At 45.3% G+C, this 25,261-nt stretch overlaps 1 protein-coding gene across 1 annotated transcript in view; it reads right to left on the reverse strand.

Annotated features, from left to right (window-relative positions):
- Positions 1–9,608: 9,608 nt before the first annotated feature.
- The window catches only part of N4BP1 (NEDD4 binding protein 1), a 44,505-nt gene continuing 28,852 nt past the window's right edge, over positions 9,609–25,261 (reverse strand). Inside the window, exons 4-9 of the mRNA XM_056862374.1 lie at positions 21,579–23,281; positions 15,879–16,009; positions 14,608–14,704; positions 13,220–13,327; positions 12,415–12,522; positions 9,609–10,003 (exon numbers count right to left, since the gene is read on the reverse strand). Coding sequence (XP_056718352.1) covers positions 9,670–10,003; positions 12,415–12,522; positions 13,220–13,327; positions 14,608–14,704; positions 15,879–16,009; positions 21,579–23,281 — 2,481 coding nt within the window. The 3' untranslated portion in view covers positions 9,609–9,669. The remainder of the gene's footprint in view (positions 10,004–12,414; positions 12,523–13,219; positions 13,328–14,607; positions 14,705–15,878; positions 16,010–21,578; positions 23,282–25,261) is intronic.

Genomic DNA, 25,261 nt, shown 5'->3' on the forward strand with positions numbered 1-25,261 from the left:
CTTCAGAATCTTTTCTAGCTCCTTCACGGCTGCCCTTCCCAGTCTCAATCTCCTTCTGATTTCTTGGCTGCAGTCTATCTTTTGGTTGATGATGGAGCCAAGGAATAGAAATTTCAATTCCAATTTCCTTGTTGTCAACCTTAAAGTTGCCTGATAACACATACATAAAATGAATTTAAACAATAGCCAATGCAAGTCTGCTGATGTCTTTAGCAACTTGCTGCTATCGTTGCTGATAAGATCTTGGCTCACACTCGCTTAGTCCTCTCAGCAGGCTTGTTAGCCAGGGAACTTAATGTCTTGTGGCTGGAAAACGCTTTGGCAGGGAATTGCTTTTTAAGATTCACTGGCAATGAAATATCGTCTCTCTCTCCAGGCCTTTGCAAGTTCCTTTGCAAGACGGATTTGCATTCATCTGATGATCTGGTATGTGTGTTTTGATCCACCAGATAAAGGCAATATTCAGATTCCATCCATTTAAATAATCCTTCCAAATTAACCGAGCCATCTATGCACCCTTTGTCATCTTGACATTTCTCCTGATTACATGCATGCTATACAGCAGATCCCAGAAATAGAATTTTCCATTTACTCTCTTCTGTGCTACAGAGAAATATCTTGGCATTGGTTCATAATCCATTAGCTTCTGTAATGCAGTAACAGGGCTGACTATTTGGCCACAGCTAGGGCTATTTCTGAAGCTTCTTTTATTTTCTTTTAAGCAGTATTTTAGATATAAAACTACAGTTTGCCAGTGATAAGCAGATAATCTGCTTGAGAAAGTATTTTGTAATATTGTTGAAAGTATCTTGCATTTTCAGATTGTTAGGTTACCAACAATGCCATCTGAAGCACAGTTACACCTATGGATGCCAACCTCCAGGTGGGGCCTGGAGTTCTCCTGGAATTACAACTGATTTCCAGACCATAGAGATCAGTTCCTCTGAAGAAAATGGCAGCTTCAGATGGCAAGCACTATGGTAGGGTAAAGGTAGTCCCCCATGCAAGCACCAGATCATTCCTGACCCATGGGGTGACGTCACATCCCGACATTTACTAGGCAGACTATGTTTATGGGGTGGTTTGCCAGTGCCTTCCCTAGTCGTCTTCACCTTACCCCCAGCAAGCTGGGTATCATTTGACCGACCTTGGAAGGATGGAAGGCTGAGTCAACATTGAGCCGGCTACCTAAAACTGACTCCCTTCGGGATCGAACTCAGGTTGTGAGCAGAGCTTTTTACTGCAGCTTTACCACTCTGCGCCACGGGGCTCTTAAGCACTATGGTATACCTTATAGGTGAAATCCCTCCCAACTCTGTGATATGCTTTTAGAGATATGGTGGCCAGAACTGTACTGAGTATTCCAAATGAGGATACACGAACACATGAAGCTGCCTTATACTGAATCAGACCCTTGGTCCATCAAAGTCAGTACTGTCTACTCAGACCGGCAGCAGATCTAAACGGTCTCAGGCAGAGGTCTTTCACATCACCTACTTCCCCAGTTCCTTTAACTGGAGATGCCAGGGATTGAACCTGGGACCTTCTGCATGCCAATCAGATGCTCTGCCACTGAGCTACGGCCTTTCTCTGAAGGATGCACCATTGATCTATACAGATGCATTGTAATACTGGTCGTTCTATTTTTCAATCCCTTTCTCAATAATCCCTAACATAGAGTTTGCCCTTTTCACCTCTGCAGCACACTAGGTTGACACTTTCATTGAGCTGTCTACTGTTACCCCAAGATCTTTTCCCCTCTCAGCCTCAGCAAGTTCAGACACCATTAGCCAATACTCGAAGTTGGGATTTTTTGCTCCAGAGTGCATCACCTTACACTTGCCAGCACTGAACTTCATTTGCCACATTGTTGCCCACTCACCCAATTTGTGGAGATCCTCCTGGAGCTCTTCAGTCATCCTTGGTTTTCACCATCCTGAATAATTTTGTGTCGTCTGCAAACTTGGCCTCTACGCACCCCTAGTTCCAGATAATTTATGAACAAAGAGCCCCATGGCGCAGAGCGGTAAGCTGCAGTACTGCAGTCAAAAGCTCTGCTCACGACCTGAGTTCGATCCCAACGGGAATCAGTTTCAGGTAGCCGGCTCAAGGTTGACTCAGCCTTCCATCCTTCCCAGGTCAGTAAAATGAGTACCCAGCTTGCTGGGGGTAAAGTGTAGACGACTGGGGAAGGCACTGTCAAACCACCCCGTAAAAACATAGTCTGCCTAGTAAACATCAGGATGTGACGTCACCCCATGGGTCAGGAATGACCCAGTGCTTGCACAGGGGACGGCCTTTACCGAATGATCCTTGTGAGACCCCACTGCTTACTTCCCACCGTTGTGTGGACTGCCCATTTATTCCTACCCTTTGCTTCCTGTCATTTAAACAATGTTTAATCCGTAAGAGAACCTGTTCTCTTATCCCATGACTGCTAAACATAATCAGGAGTCTGGGGAGGTACCTTGTCAAAAGCCTTTCAAAAGTCCAAGTATACAATGTCTACTGGGTCACTGTTATCTCCCTGCCTGTTCAAGGTCTGGAAGGGCTAAACATCGCTGCTCCATATTATCTGACTGGCAATGGCTTGCTGATGTTTTAAGGAAAGGTCTGTCCCAGTCTAACTCTCTGTCTTTTTAAAACAGAGCTGCCAGGGATTGAACCTGGGAGCAACCTTATACAAGGAAGTCATTTACTCCACCCATGAGCTGCGTAAAGGGCTTTTATTAAACCTTTTAAATGAGTATGGGCAGAGTGACATTACAACGGGGGGGGGGGGTACCAGTCCAAAAGAGCGCTTATCTGGTCTCTTTATTATGTTGTACTTCTAATAAAGAATGTACTCGAAGCAACAGCCCACAGTAAAAATCCAGAGGTCTTTTCCCCCCTTCTCTTTATGGAAAATTCTTCTTTGGAAAGAACTTCACAAGCAGGCAAAGGGAGGCTGAGTGCCATGTTATGCAAGGGAGATATTCCCAAAGCCGAGGCCCCATCTCATAGATTGCATAACAAGCTACGAATTATGAGCGCGCCAAAGTCTCTCTGAAGCAGCGAAGGGAATGTTGGTTGGGCGTTTGACAGCAACTGCTGGCGTTTCTCTCTGGTGTCCTTGGAGTAAACAAGGCTATTAGTCCCCCCCTTCCCCTTGTTTTTTTTTTTTTACTCATGCCAGATCTAAGCAATTGAATAATTTCCGCCTCCCCTTTCACAACCTAAACTGTACATCTTAAAAATGTCTCAGAGGTACAGTAGCCATGAGACAAAGTCTCAGGATTGCCAACTGACCGGAAAATGATTTGGCCTCACCCTCACCTGCTAAACCTGCTGGCAACCTGGTAAAATTATCAGGTGGGCCAAATCAGTGATTCAGGTGGGTTGGGGGAACCCTTGAGTGCTTCCGAACAGTTTGGAGGGACGCTGCTGCAGTGACCAACCCTCCTAAAGCATCACTGCAACGGTACCCTTTTTCCACTTGGAAAAATAAAATCCATCAATAGGATGATAGTGGCAGCGTAAGCAACTCTGCAGCACACCTCAAAGTAGCGTGGAAATGCACAAGGCCCTTACATGATAAGAGGAGGAAGAGGGGAAGTTTTTCCTGGTTCTTATGACACATTGCACAACTGGTGAATATGGATTATTTTTTCATCGAAGAAGAATATGCCGACTTTCTCTACCACTTAAGGCAGAATCAAACCAGCTTACAATCGCCTTCCCTTCCCCTCCCCACACTAGACACCCTGTGAGGTAGGTGGGGCTGAGAGAGGTCTAAGAGAGCTGTGACTAGCCCAAGGGGAGGGGCTGTGGCTCAGTGGTAGAGCCTCTGCTTGGCATGCAGAAGGTCCCAGGTTCAATCCCTGGCATCTCCAGTTAAAGGGACTAGGCAGGTAGGTGATGTGAAAGACCTGTGCCTGAGACCCTGGAGAGCTGCTGCCGGTCTGAGTAGACAATATTGACTTCGGTGGACCAAAGGTCTGATTCAGTATAAGGCAGCTTCATGTGTTCAAGGTCACCCAGCTGGCTTCATGTGGAGGACTGGGGAAACAAATCCAGTTCACCAATTAGCCTCCACTGCTCATGTGGAGGAGTGGGAAATCAAACCCAGTTCTACAGATCAGAGTCCACAGCTCCAAACCACCGCTCCTAACCACTACACCACGCTGGCTCTCCATGGTTATCTACAAGTTTTTGCATGTCCTAAGCCAGTTTCGTTCAACTTACAGGCACAAGGAAGCGCTTTGAGACAGTCTTATGGACCATGACACTTTAAAATAAAGCAACAGCACAAGTGTTCTCAATGTTCTATCACCATCTGCTGGTAGGAGGTTTCATAGCTGATGTCAGGATTTACAAAATTTACTTTATCCCTTTTGCAGGACGCCAACCCACATCCCCCTTAACAGATGCATCTCGCCAGGGTTGTAAACTTTCCTGGGTGTCTCATATTTCCATGCATTAGTCTAGAAAAAAATGTTTGGCAATTAGCTAATGATCAACCATTTGAATATATATTTGGCCAATTTCGAAGAAATTGGGGAGGGGCAGTGGCTGCCACTCTGGGCACCTAGGGAGCAAATCAAACATGCAAAAGGGAAGGGAGCAAGGGTGGAGGACAGATTTCTCCTGCCCAAGCTCTTGGGGGTGCCTGCTTTTTATAGCTGTGATTTTGCATATCCAAGCAAATGAAATCAGCGAACTGTATACCAGGAAGGGGTAGTGGCTAGGGGTGTGCAAAACAAAAATCTGGCAAAATTTGGGTTTGGGTTTATTGAGCCCGTTTTTTCAGGAAACCCGAAATAAGCCCAATTCCCATACTGGTAAATATGGGAATTCGGTTTATTTTCGGGTTTCCCGAAAAAATGCAACCCTAAGGGGCATTTTTTGAGGTAGAGCCCCCAAACTTGCAGGGTAGCTTGCAGGGACTCTTCTTGCAAGAACCCCCCAAGTTTGGTGGAGATTGGGGGTCCAAAGTTATGGGATCTGGAAGAGGTCGCCCCCTCCCACCTCCATACACAAGCAGGAAGGTAAGAGTCAGATTCTCTTTGTTTGCTAATCAGCTAATGCTTGTCTATGGAGGAGGGAGGAGCAACCTCTACATAGCCCATAACACTGGACCCCCTGACCCAATCTTCACCAAACTTTGGGGTTCTTACAAGAAAAGTCCCTGAAAGCTACCCTGAAAATTTGGGACCTCTACCCCCAAAAATGCCCCCACAGGAGCTTCGCAAAAAATCCACTTTGCTTCCTATTGTGAGAACTTTTCAATCAGCCAACTTTTGGTACAAAGACACAATCCTGGTCTCTTTCTCTCACTCAACCCCCCCCCCCAAAAAAAAAAAAATTCTAAGGAACAGAGTAGGATGACACACAGAGGTTCCCAGGAACTTGTTCCACTCCTGGTTCATCGGATCAAACCCATTGGCTTCATTCGTTTTGATTTTTTGGTTCTCATTTTGGAGGCACAGAACCAAAAGGGAAGCACATTTCACACCATCAGGATGTTATGCAAAAGGCCTCACATTCTTTGGGGAGGGTGAGGGTGAATAATGAAAGGGGCATTCCTTGACAATAATAATAATAAGAGTTGGTTTTTATATGCCAATTTTCTCTACCACCTAAGGAAGAATCAAACCAGCTTACAATCACCTTCCCCTCCCCACAACAGACATCCTGTGAGGTAGGTGGGGCTGAGAAAGCTCAGAGAACTGTGTCTAGCCCATGGTCACCCAGCTGGCTTTGTGTGTAGGAGTGGGGAAACCAACCCAGTTCACCAGATTAGCCTCTGCCACTCATGTGGAGGAATGGGGAGTCAAAACCGGTTCTCCAGATCAGAGTCCACCACTCTTAACCACTACACCACAAATTTGCTTGATTCCAAAGTGAACAGCCACTTTGGAATTCAGACTATTAATAGTCTGGTTGGCTAGGAATACCCATGTGATCAGTCCAGGAAGGATTACTTTCACTCTTCAACTACTTTTGCTTGGTGCGATTCTTTCAAAGGTGCTTATTCTTCCTAAGCAAACAGGCTCACCGAAGTCAAATCTGATGCACCATAAACACACACACGCGCTTAGCAAATTAGAAGTGCAGTGGACCCAGGAGCTTCTTATAAAACAAAAAGGTAGACCACACACAACTTGAGTCTGCCCACCGTTGCTGATTGCAGACTGTTGGCGTTGACAGGTCCACCCTCCTTTACTTCATGGACCATTGACGCTGGCTCACCTGACACATGTCACCATTGTGCGTGTTAAATGCCCAACTGAGATCTCCACACAGAGGCTTTTATATACTAACACCAGCAAAATTCTACAGACATTTGTGTGATCTAATATATTTGGTGTGGTGCTTTTTTACCAGCGTGGTGTAGTGGTTAAGAGCGGTGGAGTCTGATCTGGAGAAACGGGTTTGATTTCTCACTCCTCCACATGAGCAGTGGAGGCTAATCTGGGTTAGTTTCCCCACTCCTACACACGAAGCCAGCTGGGTGACCTTGGGCTAGTCACAGCTCTCTCAGCCACACCTACCTCACCGGATGTCTGTTGTGGAGAGGGGAAGGTGATTGTAAGCCGGTTTGATTCTCCCTTAAGTGGTAGAGAAAGTCGGCATATAAAAACCAACTCTTCTTCTTACCTTTTTTTCCCTTTTTTGCACAAATTCTTTTTGTTCAGCAAGGATAGGGAATTAAACAGAAACAACTGCTTGACACTTCTGCGGTTAAACAGGCCAGTTCATCTCTCTGTCATTCTTGGAGCACAGGGGAATTCCTGAGATGCTAACACTCCTTCCAGAGGTTTATTCTACAACGTCTGGTGTGGTAGATGGCAGCGTGGCAAAAGCAATGGAGGAAAGGGGTGGGATGATGTTTTCTTGAAAAGTCACCTGTTCCCTCTAGTGTGCCATTTGTCCAAGTACTCAGCTCATGCGTATAAGGCAGAGTGGGCCCCTCGGAAATTTCACTCATTGTCCCCCTAAATAACGTATTTTTCCGTGTAAAAGACGCCCCCAATTTTTTTTGAACCCAAAATTAAGAAATCAGAGGTCGTCTTATACATGGGGGCAAGTACGGAAAAATACTGGCGGGGAAGAGAGAGGGGGACCCTCAGAAGGCCGTTCGCCAGCCAGCCAGGGCGACCGGGCTCTTTCCTGCCTGCTCTCTTCCCTGCCCATCAGCTGACGGGCGGGGAAGAGAGCGGGGACCCTCAGAAGGCTGTTCGCCGGCCGGCCAGGGCAACCGGGCTCTTCCCTGCCCGCTCTCTTCCCCACTCATCAGCTGACGGGTGAGGAAGAGAGCAGGGACCCTCAGAAGGCTCTTCCCCGCCTTCAGCTGATGGGCGGGGAAGAGCGCAGCATCCTTCCATGTATAAGATGACCCCCATTTTTTTTCTAAATTTTTAAAGAAAAAAACCCATAGAAAAATACCCATAGAAAAAAAACCCATAAAAAAACCCATAGAAAAATACATAGAAAAATACGGTTTTTAGTTGTGTGCACAGCAGAATATCAGCAAATGGTGTCCACCGTACCAAGCATACTGGGAAGTGGTTTGATGGCAGATGCTCCCTTTTAAAATCATAAGCAATATATTCATTTAGGATCCGTTCTAAATATATTCTGTATGTATGAGTCTTCATAGCAAGATCAAGTTAATTTATGCTACCGTATTCCCTAGGTGTGAAAGCTGGACATTGAAGAAAGCTGATAGGAAGAAAGTAGATTCCTTTGATATGTGGTGTTGGAGGAGAGTGCTGCGGATACCCTGGATGGCCAAAAAAACAAACAAACAAATCAGTGGGTTATAGATCAAATCAAGCCTGAACTGGCCCTAGAAGCTAAAATGACTAAACTGAGGCTATCGTATTTTGGTCACGTAATGAGAAGACAAAGAGTCACTGGAAAAGACAGTTGTGCTAGGAAAAGTAGAGGGCAGCAGGAAAAGAGGAAGACCCAACAAGAGATGGATTGACTCAGTAAAGGAAGCCACAGCCCTCAAATGGTAAGATCTGAGCAAGGCTGTCAAAGATAGGACGTTTTGGAGGACATTGATTTATAGGGTCGTCATGAGTCGGAAGCGACTTCACAGCACTTAACACACACACACACGATTCTTCTCTCCCACCCCACCTAATTTCTACATCCAGCTGTAAAGCCCACTTGCAGACATGTGCTCCAGAGTAACCCAAACATGAAATTACTCAATTTACTCCCCATCATTGCTCCCCCAATTACTCAAATTAGTATTCAAAAAGGGCCACATGATCTCAGTCCTATAAAACAACCGAAACACCTTCTGGCTGCAACAAGGGAAAGACCTGTGTGCTCTGGGCACCCACACCTGTCACAGTTTCCATCAGATATCCACACCGTACAACTCCTTTGGTGATGTAAGCAGGAAGGAGAATGGATAGCCCCAACATAAAAATAGGAAGAAATGTATCATCCTACAATTTTTAAAGCTGATTAACTAGCGAAGAACGTAATAACAGAAGCTATTGTGCCAAAGGAGAGCCAGCGTGGTGTAGTAGTTAAGAGCGGTGGAGTCTGATCTGGAGAACCGGGTTTGATTCCCCCACTCCTACACATGAAGAAGAAGAGTTGGTTTTTATATGCCGACGTTCTTTGCCACTTAAGGGAGACTCAAACCGGCTTACAATCTCCTTCCCTTCCCCTCCCCACTACAGACACCCTGTGAGGTCGGTGAGGCTGAGAGAGCTCTAAGAGAGCTGTGACTAGCCCAAGGTCACCCAGCAGGCTTCGTGTGGAGGAGTGGGGAATCAAACCCGGTTCTCCAGATCAGACTCCACTGCTCCAAACCACCACTCTTAACCACTACACCATGCTGGCGGAGGCTAATCTGGTGAACTGGACTGGTTTCCCCATTCCTCCACATGAAGCCAGCTGGGTGACCTTGGGCAAGTCACACTCTCTCAGTCCCACCTACCTACCAGGTTGTCTATTGTGGGGAGGGGAAGGGAACGTGATTGTAAGCCGGTTTAAGTCTCCCTTAAGTGGCGGAGAAAGTCGGCATATAAAAACCAACTCTTCTTCTTCCAATGCATAATACTGAATTGATGACACCGCATAACCACTATCTCACCGTTGACCTGTGTTTTGGCACTGTCACATGACAGTTCAGCCAATAGAAGCAGGATCTCACAAACAATCGTAAGGCAGATTTTTTCCACTTAGGACGGAGGCCCTGGATACCAGAACATGCTTAACTACCATCTTCTTCTCACCGATCATCATGGATCACCTGCTCTGTCAGGCAGTTTTGCCCAACAAGAGGAACAAGCCCCTACTTATAGTCCATTTACTTTAACTGCAAGTGTGAATTCCCTGAGAACTTAGATCTGATATCAGATCCAATTCTTTCACAGGTAACATTTGGCCTGCTTTAATAAACAACTGCAAGCCAGTCAGAAATAAAGGTTTGTTCTCTTTCAAAACATCTCATCAATACAAAGTAATAAAAGCAATATAATTTAAACGACTTAAGAAAAAAAGGAGAAGCTGGTATCTGTGTATCCTTTGAATATTCACAAATGTTTTTATACAAAAGGATTAGGCTTTGACTATTCACAGATGGCCTGGCACCAGCTTAGAACCATCTTTATATTAACAATCCAAACTGCAAATTTGAGGGTTCTGAATCGTGTCACATCACCCTAAATCAAGCACCATGGCAGAAAGTGCATTCATGTCTCTCATGTGGGGATGCTGAGCGAGTATCTCCTCAATCTTTGCCCTCTGCTCTGAGGTAGGGAATATTTTCTTCAAGGCTTCTTTCAAATGGATTGTTTCTGCGGCAGATCTTGGAAGTGGGGGGACAGCTGTGTTGGGCAGGGGTGGCGGTGGGAACACAGAGAAGGCAGGTAAGCGACTGGATAGCGAGCTGGTTGCCGATTGTTCACTACCGTTGGGCTGTGTCGGGAAGCGTGGTGTGCCAGGAGGAGGAAGTCCTCCGCTTGCCAGGCCGAGATGTGACGGAACGCCCCTGAAGAACACAAGGAATAACATCTGGTTTAAGAGCCTTCAGACGATTAACTATGAAAACAAGAGAATCCAAAGTCCCTCTGCCAACATATTTATGAGTTTCATCAGCTGCTCTAACAAGTGGATCCACGCCCAAACTATGATTTTAGTTTTTTCATACAGTACTTCCATAATGATTGCCACAGCCTCACTTCAGTAACAAGAGCCCCATGGTGCAGAGTGGTAAGCTACAATACTGCAGTCAAAAGCTCTGCTCACGACCTGAGTTTGATCCCAACGGGAATCAGTTTCAGGTAGCCAGCTCAAGGTTGACTCAGCCTTCCATCCTTCCAAGGTCGGTCAAATGAGTACCCAGCTTGCTGGGGGTAAAGCGTAGATGACTGGGGAAGGCAGTGGCAAACCACCCCGTAAACACAGTCTGCCTACTAAACGTCGGGATGTGACGTCACCCCATGGGTCAGGAATGACCCGGTGCTTGCACAGGGGACTATCTTTACCTTTTACCATTAACTTCAGTAACACAGTGTAGATCCTTGTGCTGTGGTGGCAGCTGTTGCCAAAGCAACATTTTAAAAAATCTGCACAGCCAATCAGCTTTTCAATAGTCTTTAACTCTTCAGTTAAAAAAAAAATCCTGAAATCAAAATGTGGACAGGTGCCCGCTGTTTTCTTATTTAAATATCCTGGAACATTCATCATCATCCCTTTATTGGCATAAAAACACAATACAGAAGGATACAAAAGGAGTGAAAATATTAACAGGTGCCCTTTCTAGAACAGTTAGAAGACAGTTACATTGAATAAGGCTGCTTGTTGGTACTGCCATCTAATTAACTGTTTTGTGGGCTTTTAAAACAAACGTAATAAAAACTGTGCCACCATCTCCAATATTTGGGGCTAACAATTGTTTAATAAATAGGAAATGTTAAAAGAATCAGAGGCATCTTGTCTATTAACCAACAGGGGGCTTTAATAGTTTGTTACAAGATTCTGTATAAAAACTACAATAAAGTAAGACATGCACATCTGCTTCAATACAATTGTCACAGGGGCAAAGCCTGCCAGACGGGGATTTTCCAAAATCTGCCTTCGAGTAGGGCAGAGGAGCATTCATTTAATTTGAAATTTTTAGAAAAAACAATACTACTTTCTTCCCTTGAAATGCTACAAACCACTACAGAAGTCAAACATATGCAAGTTTTCAGATCAGGTATCGTTTTACAAAGAGCGGATCCGCCAAGGAGCAGAGAGAGAGTACTGCATCAATCTTGCTGTGGTGCCCAGTGACACAGATCTTGCTTATCTTCCCAGGTCAGACACCACCCGATTAGCGTTAACAGAAATTGCATCTCTGCTGTACCCTCGCGACGCCACGCGATCCCGCCACAACGGTGTGAAAGCCACCACAATCTAAACCCCAGAGGATGTGACCTGCGCTTGCCTTGTTTATCTCAAAATCCTGACCGTTTTACACATGCGCGCACAAGCTGTGGCAACGGAAGGTAAACATATCCTCCTGTGAAAGCCGCTGCTTTTCCTGATCTACTGTCTTTTTGCAACTTACATAACTTCTCAGTCCTGCAAAGGCTGCCCCAGTTACGTAGAGCCTTAAAAGACACGTTTTGTGGCATGTGTGTGCAAAAGTGGCAACAGCAAAGAAACTATGATTTGTTTGAAGGGATGGAAGAGTGGGGGGGGGAGCCTCCCACAATTCTGGAAAGAGAAACTGCTGTAAAAGAATGGGTACACACCAATACACAAATGTTACAAAGTAAACAAGAGGAGGGCAACAAAGATGGTGAGGGGTCTGGAAACCAAGACCTATGAGGAAAGGTTGAAGGAGCTGGGTATGTTTAGCCTAAAGAGAAGGCTTGAGAGGGGATATGATAACCATCTTCAAGTACTTGAAGGGCTGTCATATACAGGGTGCCGAGTTGCCCCAGAAGGTCAGACCAGAACCAACGGGTTGAAATTAAACCAAAAGACTTTCCATCCATTAGGAAGAATTTTCTAACCATTAGAGTGGCTCCTCAGTGGAACAGGCTTCCTCAGGAGGTGGTAAGCTCTCCTTCCCCGGAGGTTTTTAAGAGGTTAGATGGCCATCTGTCAGCAATGCTGATTCCATGACCTTAAGCAGATGATGAGAGAGAGGGCATCTTCGCCATCTTCTGGGCATGGAGTGCGGGTCACTGGGGGGTGGGGAGGAAGGCAGTTGTGAATTTCCTGCATTGTGCAGGGGGTTGGACTAGATGACCCTGGTGGTCCCTTCCAACTCTATGATTCCAACTCTGATAGCAGGGTAAATGCAGCAGGATTTCTCATCGTTCTATACATTAAGGCTACTGCACGTTGTACTATTTACCAGTTGAAGTGTTTTAAAAGTCACAGCTTCAGCACAAGGAAACGCATTACCTGACATGGGGCTCATCCTGAAGGAAGGTTTCTAATCGCGGCCCCTTCCGCCCCATAGGATCATCAGGAACCATGAAGAAGTCCCCAACAAAAGTGTACTGCAGGAGCCTGAAACAAACGAGAGGAACTGTAGTAAGAAAAGCAGTCCTTAGATTTGTATTGTTGCACTTATTGCCCTGACCTGGATGGCACAGGCTAGCCTGATTGCGTCAGATCTCAGAAACTAAGCAAGGCTGGCCCTGGTTAATATTTGGATGGAAGACCTCCAAGGAAGTCCGGGGTTGCTATTCAGAGGCAGGCAATAGCAATCCACCCATTTGTCTCTTGCCTTGAAAACCCTACGGGATGGCCATAAATCAACTGTGACTTGACGGCACTCTCCGCCACCCTCAACTGGCTCTTGTCCCCCGTACCCTGCTCTCAGTGCTGGCTCCAGCATTTAGGGGACCTGCTGACAAAGAAACCACCACTTCCCCCATCTCCTCCATCCCAACCTAGGACAGGCAAGGCATGCAAATAAACCTTTGACCTATCAGTGAGCTCCATGAAAACAAGAGCCCTGATAAACGCTCACCTTTGCCACCCTTATCTTTTACCTGGGGGCGGGGGAGCCGATCAGGAGGGTGACCATTTTTACTGGGGAAGTCCCTGCCCTTTGCAGCCTCTGTGGCTGCATTCTGTGAGCACATGCACTATCCCTTTTGATATTTTACTCTTATTTTTTTTAAAAGCTAAGGAAGCATTTAAACCTCCCCCGCTTCACACAACTTGCAAACAAAACAAACAAACAAAAAATGCAATTTACCTCCTTTGAATGATTTCCCTCCAGGCTGTTGATTCATCCACAAATTCTCTGAGATTATCATTGGTAACGATCACCCCGTCAGTTCTCTCAGCAAGGTGGAGCAAAAATCTACAATTTTTTTTTTAAAAGAGATGTATATTTATTTAGATCCTGCTTTTCTCCCCAGTGGGGATCCAAAGGAACTTACAAACCTTGCCCTGAATCAGTTTTTGAGTAACTGAAGCCTGCTCAAGATACTGTACCCAAGCAAAGTGCCTACTGCAGCTCCACAAGAGACTCCCAGGTGTGTGGCCCACCTGAAGCCACAAAGCTCCCTCACAAGAGGCTGGTATGCCCCCTATGGTGCAGCGGGTCATATACAGCATAGGACTGGTCTAAATTTAAGTGGGAACAAGTACCACAGCTAGGATAGCATCCAAAGAATCGCAGAACTTTTAAACTAGCTATGAACCCTTAAATTAGGTAAGACAGCAATGGATGCACTTTGGGATGTATTTTTATATCCCATAAAAGCAATACTTTTGTGATAAGCACTACTCAAGAGTCAAACATATTCCTGGTGCTGCCCATGCTAGGTATGTAGACACCACTGATGAAAGTGGAAGAGTTTATACTCCACAGAATAGAATCATAGAGTTGGAAGGGATCACCAGGGTCATCTAGCCCAACCCCCTGCACAATGCAGAAAATTCACAACTATCTCCCCCCCAACACCCCCAGTGACCCCTACTCTGTGCCCAGAAGATGGCCAAGATGCCCTCCCTCTCATCATCTGCCTGAGATCACAGAATCAGCATTGCTGACAGATGGCCATCTAGCCTCTGCTTAAAAGCCCCCAGGGAAGGAGAGCTCACCACCTCCCAAGGAAGCCTGTTCCACTGAGGAACCGGCTTTAGCTGTAGTACTATACTACAAGAGGCTTCTTCCTTGCCATTTGCCTGATTCACACACATGCATAAATTATTCAACTGAGCAACATTTTGCAACTCTGAGCCGAGTGCAAGAACGCAACTCCGCTGCAAAGCTTTGGATCGCTGTTGGACACCATTAAAATGTTACTGGTGGTGAAGGATTCACACATTCAAGTCATCACGTGACAAAGTAAGCGTTGGATCATGTGGATCCGTTCCACTAGCAGCAGCCCTCTCCTCCGGGAGAAGGACCCTTCCCCCGATGCAATCCTACATTGGGGAGAAGGCTCCTTCCACCAGAAGAAAGCACCTTTGAAAGATCCAGTCAGTATGTGTAAATTGGCCGATGCAGGGCAATGTATTTATAGATCCCAAACACCAAGCTGAACGCTGGGCATCTGATTTCCCTCTCAGTAACATGATCTCTCCAGCTAGCAGCCAGAAGCCATGAAAAAATGTAATTAAATGGTCCATTACCTATCATCGTGAGATGCAATCCTGGCTCCCAATACTACCCTTGCAGGGGTGAGGGCCAAAATACCAACATCCTGGAGCTGGGATAAGAAGTGCTGTTCTAGGTTAAAAGAGGGGAGGGGGAAAGAATAAATCAGTACTCTTCAAAAGAATGGGCAGGGTTTTTTGTTTTTTTTTACTGTTCACGATGGATGAAATGTTGAATAATGGGAACAGATTCTTGAACGTTATCATTCTTGTTTCTTCTCACAGTAAATGTGATGGTCCTGTACCTGTCAGGTACGCAGTGGCTTTCTGAACACTCAAGGGTTCTCTGCCCATACAACAATTAATATTTAACCTAGAGGAGATTTTCCTCCAGTTCCAACACAGGCCGATAAAGAAGGAATGTAACAGTTACCCTCCAGTGGTACAGAATGCCAGTTTAGAGATGAGCATTCCTTGAAGAATAAAAAAGGAACATAGGTTGCCCTGGTAGGATCCCAAAAAGTTCATCTTTCTCCCTGGGGAGGAAAACCGCTCCCACTGATCCTGATTCATCGTATTCCCGAGGGTTATTCTTACTGTGAATAGGATAAATCTGAACACATGAACACACATGAAGCTGCCTTATACTGAATCAGACCCTTGGTCCACCGAAGTCAGTATTGTCTACTCAGACAGGCAGCAGCTCTCCAGGGTCTCAGGCAGAGGTCTTTCACATCACCTTCTTGCCTAGTCTGGAGATGCTGGGGATTGAACCTGGGACCTTCGGCATGCCAAGCAGATGCTCTACCACTGAGCCCCAGCCCCGACAGCTTGGAACACAGATGAGATCAGGTTCAGGAGAACACCTCACAGCACACATCCTTTGCTTCAAAACTCTCCTTCTGAATTCCCACACAGCACAGGAAGGAAGATAAAAAGAGAGATAACCTTCACGTGCTGGGTCTCAGAAATTAATGCTATGAAGCAACCGTTTTACAGCACTACACTACTTGGATTCAGAGCCAGATGGGCAAGGAAGGATCCCCAGAGATCTGCAGTTTTTATGAAACTGAGGAAGTTTCCCAAACATGACTCCTACAGGCTCCCAGCTTGGCAGATTTCTTTTTAGCAAATCAAAGCTGTTGATTTGCTAAAAACACTTTCCTCCGCCAAAAGGAGACTTCCCTTCCACCGGAGGAATGCATCTCTTCTAGTGGAACCGATTCATGGGATGAAACCCATTCAGTGGGCTCATCTTTTGGATGACCACACCTTGATGATGGGAAGTGTGCAATTCTTTGCCTTACCTGTGATGGAAGGATCTCGCCTTGTTCGCCACTGTGGGACAAACACAGTGATCCTTCGGTGGCCACGTTTCCAGAAATACTCAACTGCAATTGCAATTCCCCGACATGAGAAGAACTTGTTTAGACCATGACTGCAGAACAGGAAGATAAAAGAGGAAAACAGGAGGGGAGGGGGGGAGAACAGTAATGTTTGCTGATCTTTGATTGACAAGCAGCCAAAGGTGGCAGGTTAATTGGTACAAGCAGTGAAGCACCATTTATTTACTATTTTTCTATGGCACTGTTTGACATACAGACAACAAATATTCTTCTTTTACCCAAACAAGATCCCCGTGAAGCAGTTTAGGTTGACATGCAAGCAAGCTGTTTGGGACTGGCTGTCGATTTAGAAGTTAATGTTTACCCTTTAGACTGGCTCCTTTGATAAATGCTTCAATTGTAGCTTAATGATTTTTTTTTTAAAAAAAACGAGTTTGTTTTATATCATAGGCGTCCCAGAATTATTCGCATTAGAGAGGGCAGAAATTAATTATGTTACATCACCCAAAACATCCAGTGGAGAAGATACATGGGCTAACCTGAGCCACTAACATTTGAGCCAAGCTACATCGCACTGGGTTTCAACTTATTATCTGGAGGTTTGCATGGGCATTGGCAAAATAAAAATAATAATAAAGCGATATAGGATGGTTCTAAAACAGATCCCATGCTGCAGGCCAGAGGTCAAAGGTGAGCAGCAGCCTTGGAAATTCGAAAGCTGTTGCACCAATCCACTCTAGGATGGCAGCACATTCACAAGGTAGCAAGGTTGTCACGTGTGCTTTTCAGCAACAGTTAAGATATTCTTGCTAAGATGCTCAAGAAGCTATATCTACAACCCCTTTCATGTGTGTGTGTTTGGCCTTTTCCTCTCTTTAAACATTACAAATCTTGAAAGGTTTGTTCAGGGTAGACCAGCAATTTGCAGATAGTGCGCAGAAGTCAAACTGGTGCACTGGGAGCCGCTAAAGAATTAAATGGCTCCTGTGAATCCAAAGCATCCAGTCACCGAGGCTGACTGCGTTCCTGCATGAATCACTGCTCTGGCCTCTTCTCAATCAGCCTTTGCTGCGGGGGGGGGGGAGGAGGTAATTCCATCAAAGCTATGTGACGTGACTAGATCAGTCGGTCAGCCCTGATGCAGAGATGCCTCTGCAGAACAATCTCATCTCTGAAAAGGCTGACCGTTGCATATCTGCATGAGTCACTGCTCACAAAAGTGATCTGTCAAGAAACATGGGGGGCTGATCTGTCAGCAAACAACCCTTACACCTGAAGAGGCCAGAGATTACAGATTTAACAGTGAAGTGCACTATCAACTTTAATTCAGGAGAAAAAGCATGCTGCGATTGTTAGAATTGTGGGGAGCTGGACATCCTTAAGTATATTCTGTACATAGTAGGGTATGAAAGTTTATATGGGAGATTCCCCCTCCCCTGGCCCCGTGATTGACAATCCGATCTCTCCCTTATGCAGCATGTAGATGTCTCTTTGCATATCTGTACCCTAGACCATCTCCACACTTTTCGAAGGTTCACACCCCTCTCTTGTACTATGTTGGGCATTATGCTGCTAACTGCTGCCAGATCGAGAAACCTACCCCCCCCCCCCCCGTTTAGTGATCTATTAGACAAGGAGATCAGAGTCAGGAGTCTTGTTGCTCTATACTTATAGTTGAATGATTGAATAGACTGATAATTTGCTTAAGATAATTAATATGAGAACACTAATATTAAGAATTATGACATTAGTAGTATATAGAGGTGAAACAAGGACACATATTATAACATGAATATCATATTAAGAAATTGAGAATCCATCAAGTGGTAAAGGGGATATATGAAGTAAGCAAAGATACGTAATTGGACTGAAATAATGTATGAGACATATCCAACAGTAGCTTCTTGTTATAGTTAGGTATATATACAGATGCTGAAAGGTAGAATGTTTTTTAAAAAATAACAACATGATATTGTAGCTAAAGTTCAAACTAATACAGTAATTGGTATAAAAAGGTGGAATGTATATTTTTGTTTAGTAATAATTTTTAACATTGATAGAAAATATCCTAGTAGTAAAAATAGCAGGGATTCCAATAATAATGCTTCAGGTGGTTGCTTTACCTTGCTTATATTTATGATTTTTTTCCTTTTGTTCTTCCCCCTAAAATCTTTTTTTTTAATTTCTGTATCCCATTTTTTTTAAAACCAATAATTAAAAAAAGGGGAAAAATAAATCCTACCCCCCCCCCCAGGAAAACAAGTAACATCCACATACTTGTTTTAAAACCACCACACTGAAGGCACGGGCCACAACTACCCTCCATCTCTACACACTTTGGCCAGCTTTACACACTGAACAATATGAGCCAAGTTCACCTTTCCTACATCATTGCAAAAGCCTAAGAAACCCTTGCAAAGGCCACACACTTCCTTAAAAAAGGATAACAGTTACCGATGGTGCATTCATTTATTACATGGCTTCAACTATTTGCATAGCCTTCCCCGTTAGTTCTAGGTTGGGGCAAATCTGTCTGGAATTTTAGATGAATCACAATTGGGACTTTCGTTTTACATCACTGCTTTCTGAGCCTTCTGAAGAATGAGGAAACCTTGCACATTTTTTACCACGCCTTTGTTCGAGTTACGGCCACTGGCTGCAGAGTCAGCAACAGGTTTCCCCACTCAGAGGACAGTCCGGTGGGGTAGAAGAGCGAACAATTCAAAGCACTAGCCAAGGAAGTCCTGTGATGTTGGTTGTCTACAATGGTTACCGCACTTGTATTCCCAGCGATGTATTAAGAGTTTGAAAATGTTATAAAAAATACTGTTAGCACTTTCTGTGTATTCCCACCGATGTATTAAGAGTTTGAAAACGTTATAAAAAATACTGTTCGCACTTTGTTTGGCCCCTTTAGCTGTGAAGACGTCTTCCAACCATTTATAAGCCGTTGTATCCAAAAACCCTTTTAAAGTGATGTTTTTTTATAACATTTTCAAACTCTTAATACATCGCTGGGAATACAAAGTGCGGTAACCCCCTATGTTACACAGGCAAATGGGATGGGTTCCAAAAAGCTACTTTGGAGTGCACCTGCAACAATTAAAGTATAACAGGTGGTGCTTCTTTCCACTACCTTTGAACGGCAGGTATCCTACATCCCCACCCCATATCACAATTTGAAGTCTCCCCACCCCTTTTAGCAAAGGAGTCCAAAGCCAGCCACCTTTATTTATTTATTTGCTTTTTTGGATCTCAGTGTTAGGATTTAGGATCTCCTACCCGAAGCTTTCCCCATGAAATAAGCCCGATTCGTACCCTCTTTAAATTTCTAGGAACAATTCAAGTGCTGGTGTCGACATTTTGCAGGAGGCTGAAAGAGATGCCTTTCCTCTTACAAGCTAGGCTATAGTCTGTGATCATTCAGTGAGGCCCTGATCCGAGAACCTCACTTTACTAGATCTTTGTAAAACTTGGTTACTGGACAAGGTAGTGCATTCCCACCTCAATTATGACATCAAATGTGAGGGACTCAGGGAACCTGCAGAACAAGAAACCAGCCAGCGGTGCCTACCCATTTCTTCACTTTTTCCTCCACCAGGCAGTTTGGGGACAGGGGACAACTTGAAACTGAGAAGGTTGCTTATTTCCAAATCCCCAAGGAAAAGCAGCCATTTGGGGGTGGGGTGGGGGTATACACATACAGGATGTATGTCCCTCCACTCTAAACACTCTAAGAGGAGAGGCTGGTTTCCATTAGGATCAGGACTCTCTTTTCTATCAAGCTTTCCTTGTGGAATTCCTTTTTCAGAGGGGCTTGCTAGGCAATCCAGGCTAAGAGGGAGGGAGTTCAGACTTCTCTTTCAGTTATACCCAGGAAGCTTTCAGGTCTTGGATGCTGGACTTTGTCTTTGTTATGAAGCTTCTGGGATTTCAATTCTGGAATTTCACTTATGGCTACAACTTGGATAGCATTGTAATTTTGCAATTTTATTGTAAGTGAACGTAGGGTTAGTAACAGCTTTCCCCCCTCCCCCTCCCAAAAGGAAGCACAATCCACATGTATTGTTTTCCATGCAGATATACTTAAAATAAAACCAGCTTGCTCAACAGCACAAGCGGGCAGTTGTGCAACTTCCATTTGTTTTGACAGCAACTGGACGGTTTCCAAATTGTGATTCTCCTGAACCGTTAAGGGTTCTTATTTACATTTTGGCGCAAGAGAAAAACCAGCCCCGCCAATTATAAATAAAACCTTAAATATTTTTTTAACTGTTTTTTTTTTAAAGTAGGGAAACACAGGACAAATAGTCTTTAGTGGTATTAAGGTGTTGAGCAGCAAACAACAAAGTTGGATCTCATGGGGAAAGCGAGAGGCAACTGGCTGTCATAGGGAAGGCCTGGCCTCCTGCCAATTTAAGAGGCATCAGCAGGTTACTCAAATAACGGTGAGGAGCTGGATGTGACACCACCAAGGTTGAAGCTCCAGGAGCAGCCGAGCTGACTGCAGGTGGCTGGCAAGTCTGGGCATTTTGGAGGGCCGCGGGATCGGCAGAGGGTACCTCTTCCTCACCTCCTTCCATGATTTATCATTTGAACTTTACACGCGTTGCATAGGACAAAGCTAGCCCAAGAGGATATTTGGGTTGTTAGCCCAGTTTCTTTTGAGGAGGCCCTGAAAAAGCCTGCCAAAGTCTTGAAGCTTACGCCGATGGGCAGGTCTCAGATACAGCCATGGCCCCATACCATTTGGAATGTTAAAACAGAGAGCCAGCGTGGTGTAGTGGTTAAGAGCACTAGTTTGGAGTGGTGGAGTCTGATCTGGAGAACTGGGTTCGATTCCCCACTCCTTCACACGAGTGGCGGAAGCTAATCTGGTGAACTGGATTTGTTTCCCCGCTCCTACACACGAAGCCAGCTGGGTGACCTTGGGCAAGTCACTCTCTATCAGCCCTACCTACCTCACAGGGTGTCTGTAATGGGGAAGGGAAGGTAGTTGTAAGCCAGTTTGATTCTTCCTTAAGTGGTAAAGAAAGTCGGCATATAAAAACCAACTCTTCTTCTTAATGTCATGCAGGGTGAGCGAGTGGCAGAGAGTGTGCAGACAGAATGCACCACAGAGAAGTCAGGCATGCGCACTGCCAGCAGCCATAGGAAGGATGCATTTTTTAAAGCAGTGCCAGGGTTAGTTAGCTAAGGATAAGCCAAATGTGATAACGCACTCAGCAAGACAATCTAATTCTTCCCCCAAATATTTACTGAGGAAAGGCGGCTGAACTGTGCCCAACCAGCTACTGTGAACCTTCAAGGCATTTCACACCTTGTTTGTGAAGTGCACACCAAAGACAGTAGGGACTTGTGTGTGTGTGTGTGTGCGACTGGTTGTGAAAGGTGGCTGACACAGGCAATTAAACAAGTTTGTCATTTCCACCTTATCTCCCCTGGATCTTACTCATCGCTGGAGAACACTGAAAAAGGCTCGCTGTCTCAAACCTGAGCGAGAATATAGACAAGCACCTTAGATTTCGTACATTTCTCGCCACACTCACCCTGACGCTCCAAATGTCCACACATTGGGGTAATTCCCCCTCCCTCCCCCTGCCCAGTTTCGCTCTGAAATGTGCTCAAAATTTCAAAAAATAATAATCCACCCATACTCACGAGATCGCAACGTTGCTGCCGTCAATGATGATATGCTTTAAGTGTGCTCTGCCTGGCTCGTTTTTCAGTTCCAGCTTGTAAGGGATTTTCAAAGATTCCAGAAACCTCTGAACCCCCGTGACTGAAGGATCATTATGATGACTGTACGAAACCCCCGGCCTGCTTTCCAGATAAGAAGCAGGAGGGTCAGGAAGATTCGCTTTTTGAGAAGGCAGCTGTACGGCTCTGTGCTGCAAAGGGTTACACCAGTCCTTCTGATCGTGCTTCACAGCCGACTGATCGGCGCATGTTTGAGCCACCACAGTTTCTTTCTGAACTGCCTGGCGAGAGGTCTCCGTGGTCCCTCGTGCTACCAAGCTGGTATTTTTTGGTTTCCTCTCTTGTGCTAACTCCTGAGATTTGTCACGCGCACTCACATGACCATCACTTTCTACCACACTTTTTGGGGGAACGCGAGACTGTTCAGAACAATAATTCAAGTGTGTGTGACTGCAGTTATCTTTGTATGGTGGAATTTTGTCACAAGCAAGAGCAGTTTTATTTTCACTGTTGGGCAAGTGCAATTTGCCTTTAGTCTTGTATTGTGCCTCAGGAAAAGATACTACATCGTGTTTTGCATTTCTGGGCTCCTCTGAATTATGGCCCAGGTCTAGGTGGTGTTTGGTGCTGGGACTGCCTTTACTTTTCACAGCTTGTGACCCAGTCGCCTGACCAGCCTTCTCTTCTCTCTTGTTAGTCTCTTTTACAATTTCTTCCAGAAGCAGGAGTGGCTCTGCCAACTGTCCATGTATGCTAATCACTTTCTCCACAATTTGCTGTGGATAGCCCATGCTTTTGAAAAAATTGACCAAAATCTTGTATTCTATTTCCTCGCTTATCTCATCACCTTCTTTAGGGCATGGGTTGGGGTCCTCTGACTCGTCACTTCTGTTGGCAACCAGATTGATCACCACCACGCCCCCAGGCATGCCACACGTTGTCCGTTTGCTCTCCTGATTGTTTTCCAAGGAAAACTGTTTCTTTGGAAGCCTCTCCTCAGATTCTGAGGATCTCCTTTTACATGACTGCCTCTCTTTGCCTACAGATGTCTCTAGTGAAGTCAGACCATTTATCGGTACAAAATGCCTTTCTAGGCTCTGAGGGAAGACCGTGTCCATTTGCTTTGTTAGCTCAGTGACTGGGGTGCTTGCATTGTTTCGCGCTTCCTCCTGTCCTGTTCCAGAATCACAGTTTATTGCATGCTGTTTTTGGGTTTCATTTGGGAGAAGTTCCAGTGTCCCATCAGCCTCAGTAAGATCTATGATTTTCTCTTCCCCTTTGTGACTCTCGGTCCTTGCAAGGTTGAGTAGTTCTCTTTTGAGTGAGCTTGGTAGGATCAACAAATCCATTGTATACTTATCTGCATGGGCCTCGACAAGGTGTTTGAACTGCTTCTTTACTTCTGACTCCCGGCTGTTCAGTAGGTTTTCGTTATTTCTGAAGAGGCTGACAAACTGCTGAATGTGGCTTCGGGCCATGACCACAGGCTCCGCACTGCCTTTGATATTCAGCATCCCTATCTCTGCAACACTGATATCAGCACAGGTATTCTGAATGAGGCAATTCAAGAAGAGGCTCTGGGCGCCTACGAAAATGCAATGCATATCTTTGGGATAATACTCCCTCTCTTCTAATTCAGGTTCGCAGAGTCCTTTAATGTATTCCTACAACAAAGGAAAGAAAAATTAGGCCAAGCCACATTTTACAATTTGCTTTCTCCTCTTAAGATGCCCAATACTCAAGGCAAATCATGTGATCAAAAACTGCAAGGGTGAAAAGATGATTTAATATAGTGATCTTGCATGGTTGGGTCATTGCCCACTATTGAGTCATGCATGCAGCATCATTACAATCCTCTTTGTTTTAACAGCCAAGAAATACTGGAAGGTGAATGACTGAACAAGGAGATAAAATTAACATACAGTCACAATATAGATATATGTATTAAATACAGTCACTGACCACCATAACAATAAAAAAGTATCACAATAGTACAGAATCGTACAATAGTATAGTTAACGAGCTGTTTCACATTGCTACAACGAACTCCGTATTCTGGTAGCAATATAGCAAAACTTTGCCATTGTATGTGAGATGGTGGGATTCTTGTCTTCAAACAGAAAATTCACCATTAAAACACTATAATGACTAGAGGGGCTAGTGTATCTGGGGAACCTGGACAGCAGAGGCGAGATTAGGTAATTTCTGAGATCCCTATAAAATTCACATTCAGTAAAATATGAACAATTGACTCGATCGCATTTGCACTGCAGGGGCATAACCGTGCCTCCATAGGACAGCGATGGAAAGGCATTAAACTGAGCTCTAGAGAAAGCCCATCGGTATTTAGAGAAGGTGACAGCTGTTAATTTTGGTGTAGCAGAAATTCCCACCCATGACTCTAGAGGCCTGTATAAGTTTGGAAGGAGAGCTGTCTCGTTCTGCAGCTCAGTGTCAGTAAGGCATTGATAAACTAGGGTGTTTGCCTTCCTAAATCCTAGCTCCAGTAGCTGTTCAGGGTCTAAGCCTATCATGAGCGGTTTTTAAATTATCCCCCTCACTCCAGGAGGACTGGGGGTTAAGCGAGAGTCACAATATAGGAATTTGGAAGCATGGTCTAAGAAATGGAAGACCCACGGCACTGAGGTGGGCTCCCTACTAGCCAGTTTGAAGAAGAGTCGGTTTTTATATGCCGACTTTCTCTACCACTTAAGGAAGAATCAAACCGGCTTACAATCACCTTCCCTTCCCCTCCCCACAACAGACATCCTGGGAGGTAGGTGGGGCTGAGTGAGACTCACCTAAGGCCACCCAGCTGGCTTCATGTGTAGGAGTGGGGAAACAAATCCAGTTCACCAGATTAGCCTCCGCCACTCATGTGGAGGAGTGGGGAATCAAACCTGGCACTCCAGATCAGACTCCACCGCTCCAAAGCTATGTTTGCTTACATAGACAGAACTGAATGAAACTTTCTGGATGACCCTGAGCCCATCTCTTCCTCTCTTCACTTAATCTATCCCACAAAGTTGTTGTGATGATAAAAGTGGAGGAGGGCAGAACCATTTGCCTGGCTGTGTGAATTCCCGGGAGGAATGGCAGGATTAAAAAAAACACACGGGCTAAACAAAGTGTGTGTTTGGGAAGTGGAAGGAAGTTGCCCATTACTTGTTTCCATTTAGCGGGGGGGGGGGGGGCACGATGACTTTCCTTCGAACCTAAATACCCCCTTCTCCTGAAATGTGACTCATCACAGGCTTCCAGTCTGTACACACTTCATACCTTGCTGAGGCATGCAGTAGCAGCCCACGGACCAGGCCCTTTTCCCATAACGTGCCATCATGCTATAGTAGTTACAGTGCTGGTCTAGGACTGGGAAGACCTGGGTTCAAATCTCTGCTCCACCAGGAAGCTCCCTGGGTGACCCTGAGCCAGTCCCTCACTCTCAGTGTACCCTACCTGCCCCACAAGGCTGCTGTGAAGATAAAAAGAGAAGAACTAAGGTACGCTGCCTCGAGGGCCTTGTGGGAAGGGTGGGATAAAAGCATGACAGATAAGGGTGTCGACTTTCCAACCATGAAGGTGACTCACTAACTTGTGGGAAGAGCAGTGGCGGCGCAGTAGGCCGCTTTGGTCATGTGAGTTAT

The sequence above is a fragment of the Euleptes europaea genome, chromosome 17 (assembly GCF_029931775.1).
Source record: "Euleptes europaea isolate rEulEur1 chromosome 17, rEulEur1.hap1, whole genome shotgun sequence".
In the NCBI taxonomy this organism is placed as follows: Eukaryota; Metazoa; Chordata; class Lepidosauria; order Squamata; family Sphaerodactylidae; genus Euleptes; species Euleptes europaea.